The sequence below is a fragment of the Crocodylus porosus genome, unplaced genomic scaffold (genome assembly GCF_001723895.1).
Source record: "Crocodylus porosus isolate Cpor-Errol unplaced genomic scaffold, CroPor_comp1, whole genome shotgun sequence".
In the NCBI taxonomy this organism is placed as follows: Eukaryota; Metazoa; Chordata; order Crocodylia; family Crocodylidae; genus Crocodylus; species Crocodylus porosus.
In genome coordinates this window covers 13726546-13741529 of record NW_017728925.1, presented here as the reverse complement: position 1 = coordinate 13741529, position 14984 = coordinate 13726546, and the positions used below count along the sequence as shown (strand labels likewise).

Genomic DNA, 14984 nt, shown 5'->3' with positions numbered 1-14984 from the left:
CTGACTTCCTGCCCTTTGGGCAGGGGGCTGGACTCGATGATCTCCCGAGGTCCCTTCCAGCCCTGATGTCTATGAAATCTATGAAATTTCCTTTGTGTCATATATAGCCCACATTATCATAGGGTCTGGGGCCTCACTTAGCATCGGTGTGGACTTTCCCTTCATAATGCCCCTGCTAAGTTACTCCCAGTTTGTGAACTGGGGACTAAAGCACAGAGAGAGTGAAGCCAATTGTAAAAAATGCCTCAGCTGCAGATTTTTAAAGGGACGGGTTGGTCAGTGGCTAATGTGAACTAGATGCCCAAATCCCTTTAAAAATCTGCCTGTAAGGGAGTTAGGTGCCTGTGTTCAAAAGCAGCTTGTTTACTTGAGTATCTCACTCCCGTTGTTCTTTTCAGTAAGGCTTACGGTACTTTTCTTTACTGTCCCAACTTCCCTCTGACTTCTAACAGCACATTAAAATCCTGGTCTCAATGTCTCTGGGCATTCAGGTCCATTAGAGATGGGCCTGTGCACAAGATCCCAAAGTCTGACGGTGTTTTAGGCATGCCATAGTAACTTTCAACCCTCGTGGATGGGTATGTCAGGCATGTAGGAAAATGACTTAGGAAATTGCTGGTGTTAGTATCCCCCAAGCTCATAACGGCAGAAAATGAGCTTGCCTACATGGGGATGTCATTGACTCAAGCGTTACATCTTCAAGGGGGGGAGGCATGGGCAGTCTGAAGACACATTACTAACAGTCTCCTTGTAAAAGACCAGAGAAAGAGAGACTTTCATTTGAAATGCACAGTACTGCATAGTGTGCAACGATGTTACGTGCTGGCCAAGCCACAGGATGACATGAGAAAGCTCTTTCTTATGGCCCAGCCTCCGAACAGCGAAACAAGGAGGTCATTCATGAGCTGGGAATGATTCAGTCTATCCATCATCTTTGCATTTATATCACTTACGACCCAGCAGTCTTGGAAAGGTATTGAGCCCATCCTAAATGTTTTCGAAGGGTAGGAAATGATTTTCACAGCAAGCTATAAAACGATCCAATTCTAGGGAGCGAGCTATTGACCAGCAAACTGTGTGTAGCAGACTTCTGTCCATGATGCCGCTTCCCTTTCTTTTTCTTTCTTTTTTTTTTTTGCCATGCTACGTTTTTCCTTAGTCAGCTGTACAAATGTGATGCCACTGCAAAGGATCGGATCGATCTCTTGTTTTTTCTTCGAGCGGGTGATGATTCTGTTCATAAATGCCCTACCAAAGCTTTATTAGCAATGAAACCAAATCCTGACACCTTCATTCACTTTGGTCTGGCAGGTTACTCCTGACATGGGGCAGCCACTGGAAAGAAATGTGAATTTAGGGAGGAATTGCCAAAGTTCACAGCCTTGGCCTCTGCTCCGAATCGGTGGGGATTTTAGCGCTGGCTTCCCTGAGAACAGACCTAGGCACGTTGTGAACGTCTTGCCCTTATTGCTTCTCTTTCAGCAAAAGTGTGAGTTTATGACCTGATGCATAATGGAATAAGCTCACTTTGGTGGATGGGTAAATGCAGGCAGACAAATCCTATTCACTTCACTTGCATGGTTCAAATGGGTGAAATCCTGGTCCATTGAAGTTAATGGTACAACTCCTATTGACTTCAGCAAGACTACTCCTATGTAAGGCGACCAAGGTTTGGCCCATATGTTCCACTGTGTCTTGGGGAGGGCTGGGGCTGCTGCTAATAGAGATATTTTCAATGGAAAATGTAGTTTCTGCAAAAATCAAGAATTTTTATGGAAACATTTTTGTGGGGAGGGGGTTTCTGTCAAGGAAATCAAGGTGAAATGCCAAGTTTGGGGGTGTTGGACAGGAACTACAATGTTGTAGTTTTGTTTTTCTGTTGAAGTGACTTGAAATATTCTGTTTTGTGCCAGCAGTTTCCCTGCCAGTGCGTTGGCTCATGGAAGTTGTAGCTTCCACCCCGACCTGCTCTGACGGCCACAGGTCCCCAAACGGGCGACGTCTTCAAAACTGCAGTGTGAATTTCTCTTGGATGGGGCTTTATGGTGACTTGGGAGGCTAGCATTTATTCTAGCAAGTGTAGTCTGGCCAGGGAGGCTGGCCTGTACATCGAGCAAGGGGAAAGTTAGTTCTGTAATTCCAGCTGCCATTAGGCAATACGCTTCTGTGGAGAAAATAGTGAACTGACTGTGTTAATACTGAACAGACGTGAAATGAAGCATTTTAGGACAGGTCAATACACCTGAAGAAATGTTTCAATTTGGGGAATAACAAGATGGGGTGGGTTTTTTTTAAGTGAAACATTTTGGTGCCTAAAACAATAAAATTCTGTTCCATCGAGAAACCCAAGATTTATCCTTCTTGTCCTCGAGTCTCTGATAAAGGCCCAAGGTTTGGAAACAGAAGGGGCTGAGCTCCAATACTGTTGCCCACTTGAAGCTCCCAGGGGATTTGCAGAATAGGGACCCCCTTGAAGCCCAGGGTGGTCACAGAATTACCACATTAGTCTTGTAATTGTGCTGAGGACAGTAGCAAACGTCCTATAGCAAAAGACAAAAACCCTGATCCGTACAAATCAATAGAAACGGGATCAGCGCAGTTATGCGCGTTGCAGAAACAAGCTGGTTTCAATGCAAGTCAGATCGCCACAGGGAAATCGATGTGTGTGAAGACTGCTTGCGCCTGCATGTTTTGCGGTGGTGCTTTCGGATTTGGGGGTCTGCACAGATTATTTTGTGCTCCACTGAATTGCACGGCAGGCGATCCATTCAGAAAATCAAGCCAGATAATTGTTTGGAATAATGCACGATATAAATAGAGCTGGTCATTTGGAAGGGCAAGGAGAAGCAAAACACTTCCAGGGAGCTAGAAAGTTGCTTAATTCCTTACCTCCTTCTCTTGTGATTTCTTTTGTTAGGCAGATGGCTGAGTGAGGAAAGCCAGGAGAGTGGGCAGATGGCAGGGGCCAGTGAGTTTGCAAGTAGTGTAAATTCAGTGCAGCGAGGGAAAAAAAAAGAAACCCATTTTGCTCTACTGAACAATTTCTCCTAAGAGTCTCCTAATGTCAGACATTTCAGCCCCAACCTGGGGAGACCTAATCAGCAGAGAGTTGATAGGGGAGAATGCTGCCATAAATGATTGAGGCTGCAATCTCATCCAGAATTGATCTGGGTGGCTGTGATAACACATGGTCCGCTTAACTGGAACGTGCTGGTAAAACATCAGAGCATCCTTTGTCCTCAAGGACCTCTAGTGCATCAGCCAGCTGCTCGCACCCCTGTGTTCTCTATCACGACTGACTGGATTTTATTGTTCTGCAATCACTACCGATAGTGCCCGGAGTCTAGCACTTGCACAGCTCCACCAGAGACCCTGTGGCAATCGCTCTTTAAAGGCATTTTACATTGATTTTAACTCAAACGGCATGTGCACTGCATCTTTCCCCACTAATGCACTATCAAGAGTTGAATTTGAACCCACCCTTTCAAAGTGGGAGCAGTAGGCTTTACCATAGCTATTTGGGCCACTCGGCTATCCTGACACTTGAATGCAAGGCCTTGGGAAACTTAAGGGCTTGGGATGTATATTGGCATTCAGTCCTAGTGACGGAGTAGTGTCTGGGCATCCTTATTAAAATCAATAGTCCTGATTGAGATGGACAGTTTGTAAGGCCCTTCCCCAAAGAGCTGCAATCTTGAAGAGATAAGGCAGACAAAGGGGAGATGGAGAGAGAAGCTCAGAGAGATTGAGTGACTTGTCCAAGGTCAGACAGCAAGTCGGTGCCTGTTATGGGGCTGCTTTCTGCCTTATCCCCCTCCTCCCACCTTTTGGTTTTGGTGTATGGGAATCTGTTTAGCATGGTTAGGACTTCAGTATGTCCCTCGCATGCAATTTTTTTTCTGATCTGATGTCCCCCTTTGCTGAATAAATATGGTACTTTCTTTGACTAACAACTCAGCAAGCAAAGGTGCCAGCTTGCAGCTTTCAAAGGAAACCCACTTGAATCCCCTGTCCCTGCCCTGGGCACGGTGCAGTTTGCCATGGGCAGCTGTGCAGAGAAGTTTGCTAACACCAAAGCTCACTATCCCCCGGCGGGGTGGTTGCTATACAAAGCCTGTCTCCTTCCTTTGTCCATCTGCTCTGCCTGTGTATACTTGATGTATGTCTTTTGTCTCTCTCATAAGTCTGTTTGAGGAGAAATTGCTTAGAGGGTTTCTGTTGCCAAGTGTTAAGACACGTTGCTACCTGTCCGATCAGAGGAAAGTCTGCAGTTGCCTTGCTGAGACATGGTCCGTGCTAGTCATTTCTGGACTGGGTCTGGGCAGGAAATATTTTTTTCTGCCTCACAGAATTTGGGGGGTGTTCAAAGATTTCCCTTGCTGCATCAGGATGAACCAGACGTTTGTTTGTTTGTTTTCTTGATGAAAATGCAGATTTGTACATGGACTTGTGCTCCTGGGAGGGATCAGGCCCGGGGGCCCATTACTAGGTCAGTGTAGGGTGAGTTTCTCTGAAGCCCACTTCTTAGGGCCATTCTACTATGCATCAATAGTTAAATATTCATCAGACCCAAGAGATGCAGAATAACCGATTGCTGAAGTCACATAGTTGGGTTTCAAGAGATCCAGATCCAAGCTGCTGCTCCAGTTGCTGTTTGACTGGTTTTTGTGCCATGGAAAAGCTCAAACGGGGTATTGGCCAGTATCCTTGGAGGAGGACAGTTGCTTGGGATATTGGAGACTGAAGTACAAACATCTGCTCCTGATCAGGCCAAGTAAGCACTTGAACTTGGGTTTCTCAAGTCCCAAGGAAATGCTCAAGACTTCCATCAGAGCAAGCACAGCACCATGACTGGACGCACACCTTGCTGGGGTTGTTTGACCCCAGCAGTTTTTCCTGCCCAGAGCAGGGTGGCTGGACCCGATGATCTCACAAGGTCCCTTCTAGCCCTGAACTTTCGTGAAAAGGTAAAACCTGAATGAATAAGTCTTTTTTTTTTTTTTTTTTTTTGGAGAAATTCCTGACCACCTCCAGCCCGAGTCTCGAATTTCTGACGAGGCGCAGCTTCGCTGCGTGCTGTCTTTGCCTGTATTCTGTCTCACCCTGCAGGTTTCTTTCCATAGCTGTTAATATTTCTTTGCTGCTGTCGCTAGAGTTCCCTGTTTCTATCAGCAGAATTCGGGAGAAAAGTGCACTAAAAAATCGTAATAAAAAGGAAACCCAAGCTGCAGCAAAAAGCTGGCAAGCTCAGAAAAGCAACAGATGCCAGTTCCCCATCAACCTAAATAAACTGTACGGACATCAGCATTATAAACGTTCCCTTTCTCTTCCAGCACCATCATCTGTTTAGCTGTGCCGAGCCCGTGCCATCCCTAGGAGTGCATCACTTCTTCGGTCTCTGGTTTTTTGTGACCATTGGATTCTGTGTTGATCAGGGAGCACTAAAAGGTCCCGCGTAGACCAGATAAGATGATGCTACTGTGGATCTCTCTTGACACGCATCTAAATTCAAGTATCCCCTTGCCAGGCATAAACTCCACATGCTCTTGAGCTGCACAAGTGCTCACACCCTGAACTCCCTCCCTCTGAAAGCTTAGCATGCCAAATGTGGTAGCAATACGGAGCTCCTTATTTGTTAAAAACCACGAACGAGAGATAGGTCAGATGAGATCTCTAGAAAAGTGCAGGATTGCTGAAGCTGGTCAGAGCTTTCTCAGGGACTTCTGCACAGTTGTGTGTAATTGGGAATGGGGATCGGCTTGGCCTTTGAACACCGCAGAGCTCTGCGGCTTGGGTTCGGGCCCATCTCTCAGCAATGATTTGCTTTCTGATTTTGATACGGGCTGATCGCCACTAAGTGCCAGGCCCCCAATGCGCTGTTGGCAGACTTTGAATGTCCAGTTCCCAGGAGCTACAGAAACAGCTTCCAAATAAAGCAGAGCATCTGAGTACCATGGTACTAAAAGTGACAGCTGCAGGTCACATTGCTGCCCTGGCATCTTTGACTTTGTTTGTTGTAGGCACAATGTTTAGTTTATGCATTTTTCACGTAGAGTGGAAGATGATGATGACCATCATCATCGTTGTTGACTCTATGGTACTACCTAGAGTCAACAACTGTGAGTGGAGCCTCAATTTGCCAAGCTTGCACCATGAATGCACAGTGCCAAGTTTGCACCGTGAACGAACAACTGTGAGTGGAGCCTCGCTTTGCCAAGCTTGCACCATGAAAACACCCAGCCACAGAGAGTCTTAGGCCTCAGAAATTTGTACTCTAAACAGGCAAGAGTTAAGACTGGGAGCATAGGCGGGGTAAGGGAAAGCAACCTGCCTAAGATCACACTGCAAGTCCATGGCAGGCTTAGGCTCCAGGTCCTCCTGACAGTCTGAGATGAGCCAGGAGTATCTTAGGCCCATCTCCAGCTAAAGAGTCAAGCCCTGAGTACTGGAGTTCGGACATACAGGGCACGTCTACAAGTTGCTCTATGGTCACGTAGCCATATGCTACATCACCGTATGGCATACTATGGCAACGTAGTGATCACGCGGGTCTGTACACGATTGCCAGCTACATCACCGTAGTGGTGCGCTCCCCCAGTATAGTGCACCGCTACAGTGACGCAGTTGGGTAATTTACCCGTGCATGGTGCAGTATGGGCTGTTACTTTAGTACTTCCGAGAAGGGGTATGGTCCAAAGAGCACAGAGATCTGAATGGTGAGAGAGGATGATTTGCTAGTGCCAAAGGAGCAGGTGGCAGCCTGGAAGAAGAAACAGAGCTCACCTGGGGGGTGACCTGTCATCGTCTTTTCTTGCTCAGTGAAATTTGGAGTTAATTGTTGGTGCTGGTCGTGGTGTTGCCGCAGCCGTGAGGGAAGGCAAGCTCCTGACTCCTTGTTGGCATTTCGGTGGAGTTTGGGTGTCGGAGTCCTATCCTAAGTTTGTCGTGCCCCCAAGTGCTGCTAGCACCCCAGAGCACCCGTTCCTCTGGACAGGGACACACCGTCCTACTGCACCTCTCTTCTCCATCCTTGCGAAGGATCGAGCAGCAGGGCACAGGGAGCCCCACTCCCTGATGCGATGGGAAGAGAGGAGCAGAAGGGTTGAGCCAGACACGGGCAGGAGACTGGCTTTCAGTCGCACGGTCCTCATCGGCAGTGGAGCTGCCATCATGCTCCGGCACAGGGTTTGACCCTCTGAAAACCCTTTGGAGAGTTGGAGCTCGATGCGGTGGGACGGCACCATCCCTGCTCCAGGCACTTCCGGTGGAGCTGAGGGCGCTCAGCACTTGACAGGCCCTTTGTACCTGGAACTCTTCTGTCTGGCTTCAATTAAGGAAAGGACGTGGTGTTTTCACGAGCGCATCTCTGCTCTCATCGTCGAGCTGTGGAAGGGCTCACTGGGCCGACTGACGGTGAGCTTGGCTGAGCATTGCTGCTCCCCACTGGCTCCCCCTTCTCCACGCCCCCCCCAGTGTAAATTAACAATGGCAGACGATGTACCCTGGACAGATTGTCAGTTTTGGTTTCCTAGGAACAATTTAATGATCGTTTTACATCTCTCAGCCTAGCGCAAAAAGGGCCTGCGGCCAGAATAGCACATTTCAGCTTGTCATTTGGGATACTTGGTGGTATGCTTCACACACGGACACGGGCACACTCACACGGACATGGACACACACACATATTGTGGGTTTGCTTAAGGCACGAAAGCGTATAGTACTTTCTACCATTCCCTTCCCCCTCTGCATGGGATGCCGCGGTGCTTTAATTTGCTGAGGACAGCCGACTTCTTGCAGTAGAGCGGAGAGCGCTGAAAGGCCTTTGGGGAACAAGGACCCAGATCCTCTCTGTTTGGCAGCTGACTTCTGTTGTTGCAAGTGGTTGTGGGTTGGAGGCACGTTCCCACCCTGAGGCAGCTCTGCTGAGGTCTGGGCACTCCCCCCGGGGATGGATTTGCCTTGCAGAGGCTGCATCGCCTAAAGAAAACATACTGTGCCGGTCCAGGGGAAGATGGCAAGTGAGGTGAAACGGGAGAGAAGGCAGGGACGTGGTTACCCATCCTCAGCTCCTCTTCTCCCCCCTGCTCTGACTGAGCAGTGCCCTCCCCGAGGGCTTCGCTCTACATTCAGTGATGCTTCAAGCGTTTCCTCCCTGCCAGCATCCAGCCCCGCCAGGTGAAGCCAGCATGAAGCTCCCATTTGACGCCAGCGATGCTGAGCAGGACCCATGCGGCAGTCCTTGTCCTGACCGAAATGACACACCACTCAACACGTGCAGCTGCCTGTGAGCGCTTGAGGGTAACACAGACTCAGCTTCCCCTGCAACGAGGCCAGGGCGGATTGCAGATGGCACCACTTTCCTGCTTTTTAAACTCACCCGCTATCCCAGCTGGTCATACCAGAGACGGGCGCTATAACCACCGAGGGGGAGAAGAGGGGAGTGCTGCATTTCCATACCCGGGCAGCCACCCAGGCACATAAGCAAGGCCTGTGTTGTGTCTGCTCATCTCCTCTTTAAAGAGGTTTCTCATTAGCCTTGTTACTCTCTGCCTTGGAGAATATTTGCACAAAGGGGTCAATGTGTCAGAAATGTAAAGCTCGATCAATAATTGGCTGTCATGTTCCTTTCTTGCTTGAACCCTGGTTGTAAAGGCATTTTTGTTTTGTTTTGTTTTGCTTTGCCTCAAGTGATCTTTCCTTGTGCACACGTGATGCAGGCAGACTGACCGGCTCCCCCAACTGCAGCTCATCTCTAATAATAATTGCAAATGCTATTCTTGTCTCTGGAAGAAAGGGAAAAAAAAAAAAAAGAAAGCTCCATCCGCTTTGAGCAAGAGCTGGCAATGAACCTTTCAATGGAAGGTCTGGCTAGCCCAGTGTTTACTCCCACCAGCGTCCCCACTGATGCCAGTAGGATTACTCAAGGAGTACAGTGCTTTTCTTCAATGAGAAGAGGTCTCAAAATCTGGCCCTGCCCGCCCACGGGGTTCGGCTCCATGCGGCTTCCACAGGGCGCTGTATCTGACGCCTTTTGCAGCAGACGCGGTATTTGAAACCTGCATCAGAAATTTCTGCACCTCCGTTGTGTTGCAGCTTCAGCGTGTGCCTAGGTTGCTCCAATGGAAAATCATTGTGGCGTGCTTTAGTAACACTTGCCTGCTTTCACCTCTGACGCGTGCGTCGCAGGGGCATATGAAAGCCAACATGCGAACAGCACGGATGTCCGCAGCAGTGCTAGACAAAGCAGGCAGACGTTGCAAGCCACAGGCTGGCCTGAGCAACGCTCCGCGTGTGACCGTGCACCCCGGAAAGGTGGAGGCTCTTGCCATTTCTCACAAGGGTAACGGGCAGATGAGCCCATCTGACAGCGGCTTCAACATTTTCAAACACAACCGCTGCTGGCTCCGTGCTTCTCTTGCGCTTTGTCTTCAAGGATCTTAAATCATGAGTGGAAGTAGGATTTTGAAAGTGGGGGTACAGATGGGGAAGTGCATCGACACATATAACATGACACATTTTCCCCTGGTAAAAGGAAACAAGAAACTTCACAATATACTAGGGGCCTAGGGGTTTCCCTCCCCTCCCCACAACTGGATCTGCCCCTGTCTTAAATGACAGAGGTGGTTTCCCTGAAGCTCGCTGCAACAGGTGTCACTGCCATTTTACAGGCAGGGAAACTGAGGCACAGAGGGCTACATTGCTTTCCCAAGGGGATGCAGCAGGTTTGAAGGCAGAGCTGGGAATAGACCCCAGGTGTTCTGCTTCCCCGTCCTCTTGTTTTGACCCTAGACCTATCTTTCTATCTTTCTGCAGCAAAATGTTTCTTCTTTTTAAAACCTGCTGGGAAGTTCAATCAGAAGGGATCTTTCAGTAAAGCCCCAGGCATCAAAGCAAGCAAAGTCCCTCTTGCATTTGTGTTTATGTGGCCATGGGGCCTTTTTCCAGAAATCCCATTTAACAGCATCTCATTTGTGCCACAGCGAAGAGTTTTCTTCCTTGTTCTGTCTGCATCACCCAGTGCCTGCCCTTGATGGTGACACCCCAGCTGTTGTTTTCTTTGTTCTGTTTTCCTGCCTACACTCAAGATTGCAGAGGGCTGTCAAGAAACCAATAGGGGATGTGGCAGCCCTATGCCGCGTCTACCCAGAGAGCAGCACCAACACCATCTCTTATGTTTGCGCTCTGGGGCTTTGGCAGCTCCTAGCTGGTGGGTGTCTGTCACCATTCTCGTCATGGAAAACTCTTTAAGTATTCCAGATCTGGCCCTCAAAAGACAGGGATAGTATTAGGCTGTCCACAGTTCAGGCCCCTGTGGTCAGTAGGCATGCTAGGAAAAGGACAGCAGGGAAACCAGCAACACAGCAGGAGCTGGAAACCAAATGAAGCCTGAGGAATTCAGTGGTGAATACCAAGCTGGTGATCATGGTGCTGGCATGCGCTGGACTGGAAATGATTTGGGGCTCCTGGCTACAGTTTTTTGTTCTTTTTTTCTTCTTGATTTCACCTAGTTCCCAGTCCTGCTGGCTAATACGGAGCACAGCAGGTATGAACTCGGCCCTAAGCTTCCTAAACGACCTTCCAGCTGTAGGAATGATGTATGGAGATGCAGCTAAAAAGGTGATGGGTGCCTGCTGGAATGGAAGATAGCCATTCTGGATGAGGGGAAGAGCTTCAACTACAAACATTGGTACAGATGATAACTGTGACAATGACATGTGGGAAGGAGAAGATGGATCGCTAGCTATTAGCAGGCATTATTACAAGCGCTGCAATGTATCATGTAGGAACGGAGATGATGCATCACACCAGTGCATTTATTTAAAAGAAATATTTTCTTGAATAAATCAGTGTTTAAAAATAGATGGAACTGCATTGCTGAAAAAGCCCCACCCCCAAATAGATTAGCACAGTGAGGCCTGCCTGGGTATATTCTGGAGCCGCTGGTGGTAGTACTATAGTTTTGGTTGAGTTTTCAGTTGAATATATTTATATGTAATTAATAGTCAGAGTGAAAAACACAGCTCGTAAAATACCAGGCAGCTGTTTGATCTTCCTGCATCTCATGTACTTCTGAAGGTCAAGATCCCAGGAGGTTGACTTCAGTGAGGGCTCTAGGCAATCTGCTGCTTGCAAGATTGAGCCCTGTCATTACTATTACTTATTTATTAGTATTTTCTCTAAGCAAAACTTTCAGAGGCATCTACGGGACTTAGGAGTCCAAAAGAGAAGCTTTCAAAGGAGCAGATGGCAGTCAGGTGCTTAACTCTCACAGGTACTCAATAGGAGTGAGGATGCCATTTGCACCTTTTGACCTGCAAAATGGCTTCAAAGCATCATGTGCCAACATAAGCTCACTCCTAGCTTGGTTTAGGCAACATCTAGACTAGGGGACCCACTCGGCCACAGGGGCTGAGACTATGCTCAGCTCATTGCAGTCACTGACAGCAGCGGATAAAATCCTGGCCTCATGGGAGTTTGGCCATGGACTTCAGTGGGGCCAAGGACCTTCTCCACTGGATATAACATGTAGTGGGAGGGGTTGGATGAGGGACATGTCATTCATCAGCACAGCATGAGCACAGATAACTAGCTTTGAGGCCCTTTTTAAAGGTATAAGTAGGGTCCAAGTTGAGTTGAAAGTAAGAGATTCCCAAGCTGAGAGTCATCTCTTTTCCTTATTCTCTCCTCCGGACCTTGAACACAGTGGGGTTGTGCTGAGCTACAGTATTTGGCTCATCTTTACATGCACTCTCTTTTATTTTTGGCAGAAGGAGATATTTTTTGTGCAGCAAGGATGTTTGTTTGCCCTCTTCGAAGCTTCCCGAAGTAGGCCTCCCCTTCAACTGCGGCTCCGCAGAATAGCCGATTAATCTCTCTGCCTCATGGCTCCTCTGGCATGGATGTGTTAATGCATCTTGTTGGGTCAGTCAGTAGTTTGCCTTGGGTTTCATTCAGGAGCAATAGTTTGTATTTTCCTAGGAAGAGTTAAAGAGGATATATTCATTTAGCACAGAGAGAGTACAAGGCACAACAGGCTTGAGGTGCAGGGGAAGGGGATTCAGCCATTGTCCAACCCAAATTTGTCTCTGGAAAACACTAAAGGTTAAAAATATTTGTTTCTCTTGCAAACACAATGATTTGTACTAAGCTGAGAGCAGTTGAGTCTTTTCCCAGGGCGGGGTTTGGCCCCCCGAAACATTGAGGGAGTTGCTCCATGAAGGTGGACTGGAATAACACCAGACTGGACTGGCTTGAGACTACAGGCTCTCCAGCCCAGGGGCCTTCAGTTAATCATGGACTTGACAGTGCATGGCACTGATGTACCAATCCTTGAGTGGGACCATTAAGTGCTACTGCAGGGTAAAGAAAGGGACACCACAGTGACTGAATCAGACTGTAATGGGCACACGTGTAAGTTGAGATGAAGTGTGACAGGTGTCTTTCAGCCTGGCAAACCCTCAGCCATCAAAAAATGATGAGACGGGTCCCCCAAAGCATGACTTTAAAGGGAAAAAAAAGAAGAAATGTTGGTTTCTTTCATTTGTCTGCTGACTTTCTCTGTGTCTAGGCTGTGTTTTCAAACTTGGCTTCATAACCATGTGGGCTAAAAACTCACTAGACAGCCAAGCTTCTTGGGCATTCATAGGACTTCCAATAGCTGATGCACTAGGAATAACAAGTGTGGTCGGTGCTGCTGCTGGGACTTACCTGTTCTCCCTGTACCATACGGGCAGGCAAAATATGGTCCGGGGCCAGATCCAGCCCACCAGGCCATTCTATCCAGCCTGCAGGGCCCCTAAAAATTTTAGAAAATTAATATTTACTTGCTCCTGGCTGCCTGTCAAAAATGACAGGAGCCAAGGGCAGTAGGACCCAGGGGAAGCCAGTGGCAGGACTAAGCAGCAAGGCCCACCTAGCCCTGGCCCCCCACCTGGAAGGCCCTGCCTAGCAGAGGCTTCTGGCCTGGGACCCCAGGGCTGTTCCTGCTTCCCTGCACCAGAGGGAAACGTGGCCCTTGACAGCTTGCCAAAACTCGGTAAGCGGCCCTCCGCAAGAAATAATCACCCGACCCTGTTGTACCACCTTCTTTGGTCCTGATGTCCCCATTCCTAGGCTTGCATGAAGCTCACTGACATTAACAAGGCTCCATGCACATGCCAGGCTGGATCCATGTGGATCTGATTGCAAGGTACTTGTGGGACCTTTGTTTGCACAGCATCTGTCGTAGTGGGGTGCAATCAGATCTTAACACAAACATGAGTCCTAGCAAGGAAAAGAGTTGCAGCTATGCCATTGACTCTCTTTCTCCATTCCCCTTCCATCCATCTCAAGCCTTCCCCTGTCCCTTTTGGTTGTGTATACATCTCTAACACTTCAGTGACTGGTAGAAGTGAAGGGTTGTCAGCAGAGCTTTGAAAACAGGATGTGCAATGCTATCACCCACTGAGTTGAAAGACAGCCTTGACGTAGAGCTGATGTGCAGTAAGAGACAAAGCCTTGTGTTTCAGTTGCAAGCTTGCCATGGGCTTATCTGAGTTAAAAGGGAAGGGGGCAGGGGCCTGTCTTAATGCTCTCTTAGAAGCAATCATCAGTGTAAAGTTGGCCTGACAATGCAGGTCTCAGCTACCTACCTGTTTTTAACCCTGGAAGGTTTTGCAGACCCACTTAGGACTTAAGCCTAAGTAAACAGTGGTGTGGGTGACAGAGTCAAGGTTTGATGCAAGATGCATACAAGAGGGTGCAAGTAGGCATGCGTCCAGCAGTTGAAAAGCAGAACTGTTTGGATCCTGCATTGAATTATTTTCTTGTGCATCTCTGATGTGGGGCGTAACAATCAAAGACTTTGTATTGTGCCACTTGTTTGTGCCTCCGCTAGTGCACTCAGGTCCTCATCCTAATTCCAATTTTTGAGTGCTGTTCTAACACTACTAAAGCACCTTAACAGCTACGACTGAAGGCTACTCTGTGGGCATCTTTGATGGTAGCAGGTACAACTCTGTAAGCTGCATATGCTTACATCAGGCCTGAAGTTCAGGTACCACATGCTCAGCTGGTGTCAGCTGGCTTAGATTCATTGGAGTTAAGAAATCTGCTGATTTTAATACTAACTTCAATCCAAGCTGAACAGAAATGTCTGACTTAGCTGGAAACTCTGGTGTTGATTGACTAAAATAGTAACCAGTTATCAAAGTGCCTGTCAATGTTTATTTAAATATATTGATTTACTGGATTTTAGTAGTGCTGCAGCTAATCCTGTGGCATATTGTGCAAGGCGATCACCCCCCTCCCCCATTACATTTACGATCTAACAGATAGACCAAGGGTGGGTAGGAAAATTAAAAATACAAAACAATCAAAGGTCACAGGCCGATCCAGGAAAGGAAGCCAGGGACTTTTGTGCCCTTGCCCAAATCTCCTAGGGCAGTAGTTGGTTCCAGTGCCTGAACTTACCAATCAGTGTGTTTTGCATTGTGTGCAAATGGTGCTAGGGTATGTAGGTGAAATGCTGCTGTGGTAGCTGATCCAGAAAATAAGTGCCTCCTTAGTGCAAAATGGGAAAGAGAAATTAGGACATTTACAATGTTTTGGGATGCATTTTCTCCTCTTTCTTTAATGGGCATCACTGCTTATTTGCCTAACCTTGCTAGAGTCAACCTCTCGTCTGTCCCGTGTCTAAATTGTCTTGTTTTCCTTCCAGTGAACATGACCTGGGGGAGGATATTTATGACTGCGTCCCCTGTGAAGATGAAGGAGATGATATCTATGAAGATATCATCAAAGTGGAAGTTCAGCAACCCATGGTAACAATTTATGTATCTTTAAAGCCATATCTTGATGGGAATGCAAAAGGAAAAAGAAATGAACCAATGAAAGATAATGATCTATTGGCATTGTTCTTTGGAAGGGGTCTGCCTTTGTAGAGTTAAAATACCTTCAGGAGAGCGATGGAGCTAGCCCAGTAGGGTTTCTTGAAGGCTTTCCCT

At 47.8% G+C, this 14984-nt stretch overlaps 1 protein-coding gene across 5 annotated transcripts in view; it reads left to right on the top strand.

Annotated features, from left to right (window-relative positions):
• Positions 1-14984, top strand: part of VAV2 (vav guanine nucleotide exchange factor 2) — a 270272-nt gene that overhangs the window by 196817 nt on the left and 58471 nt on the right. For all 5 annotated transcript variants that reach the window (XM_019540898.1, XM_019540899.1, XM_019540896.1 and 2 more), the window contains exon 5: positions 14699-14801. In XM_019540898.1, the coding sequence (XP_019396443.1) occupies positions 14699-14801 (103 nt within the window). The remainder of the gene's footprint in view (positions 1-14698; positions 14802-14984) is intronic.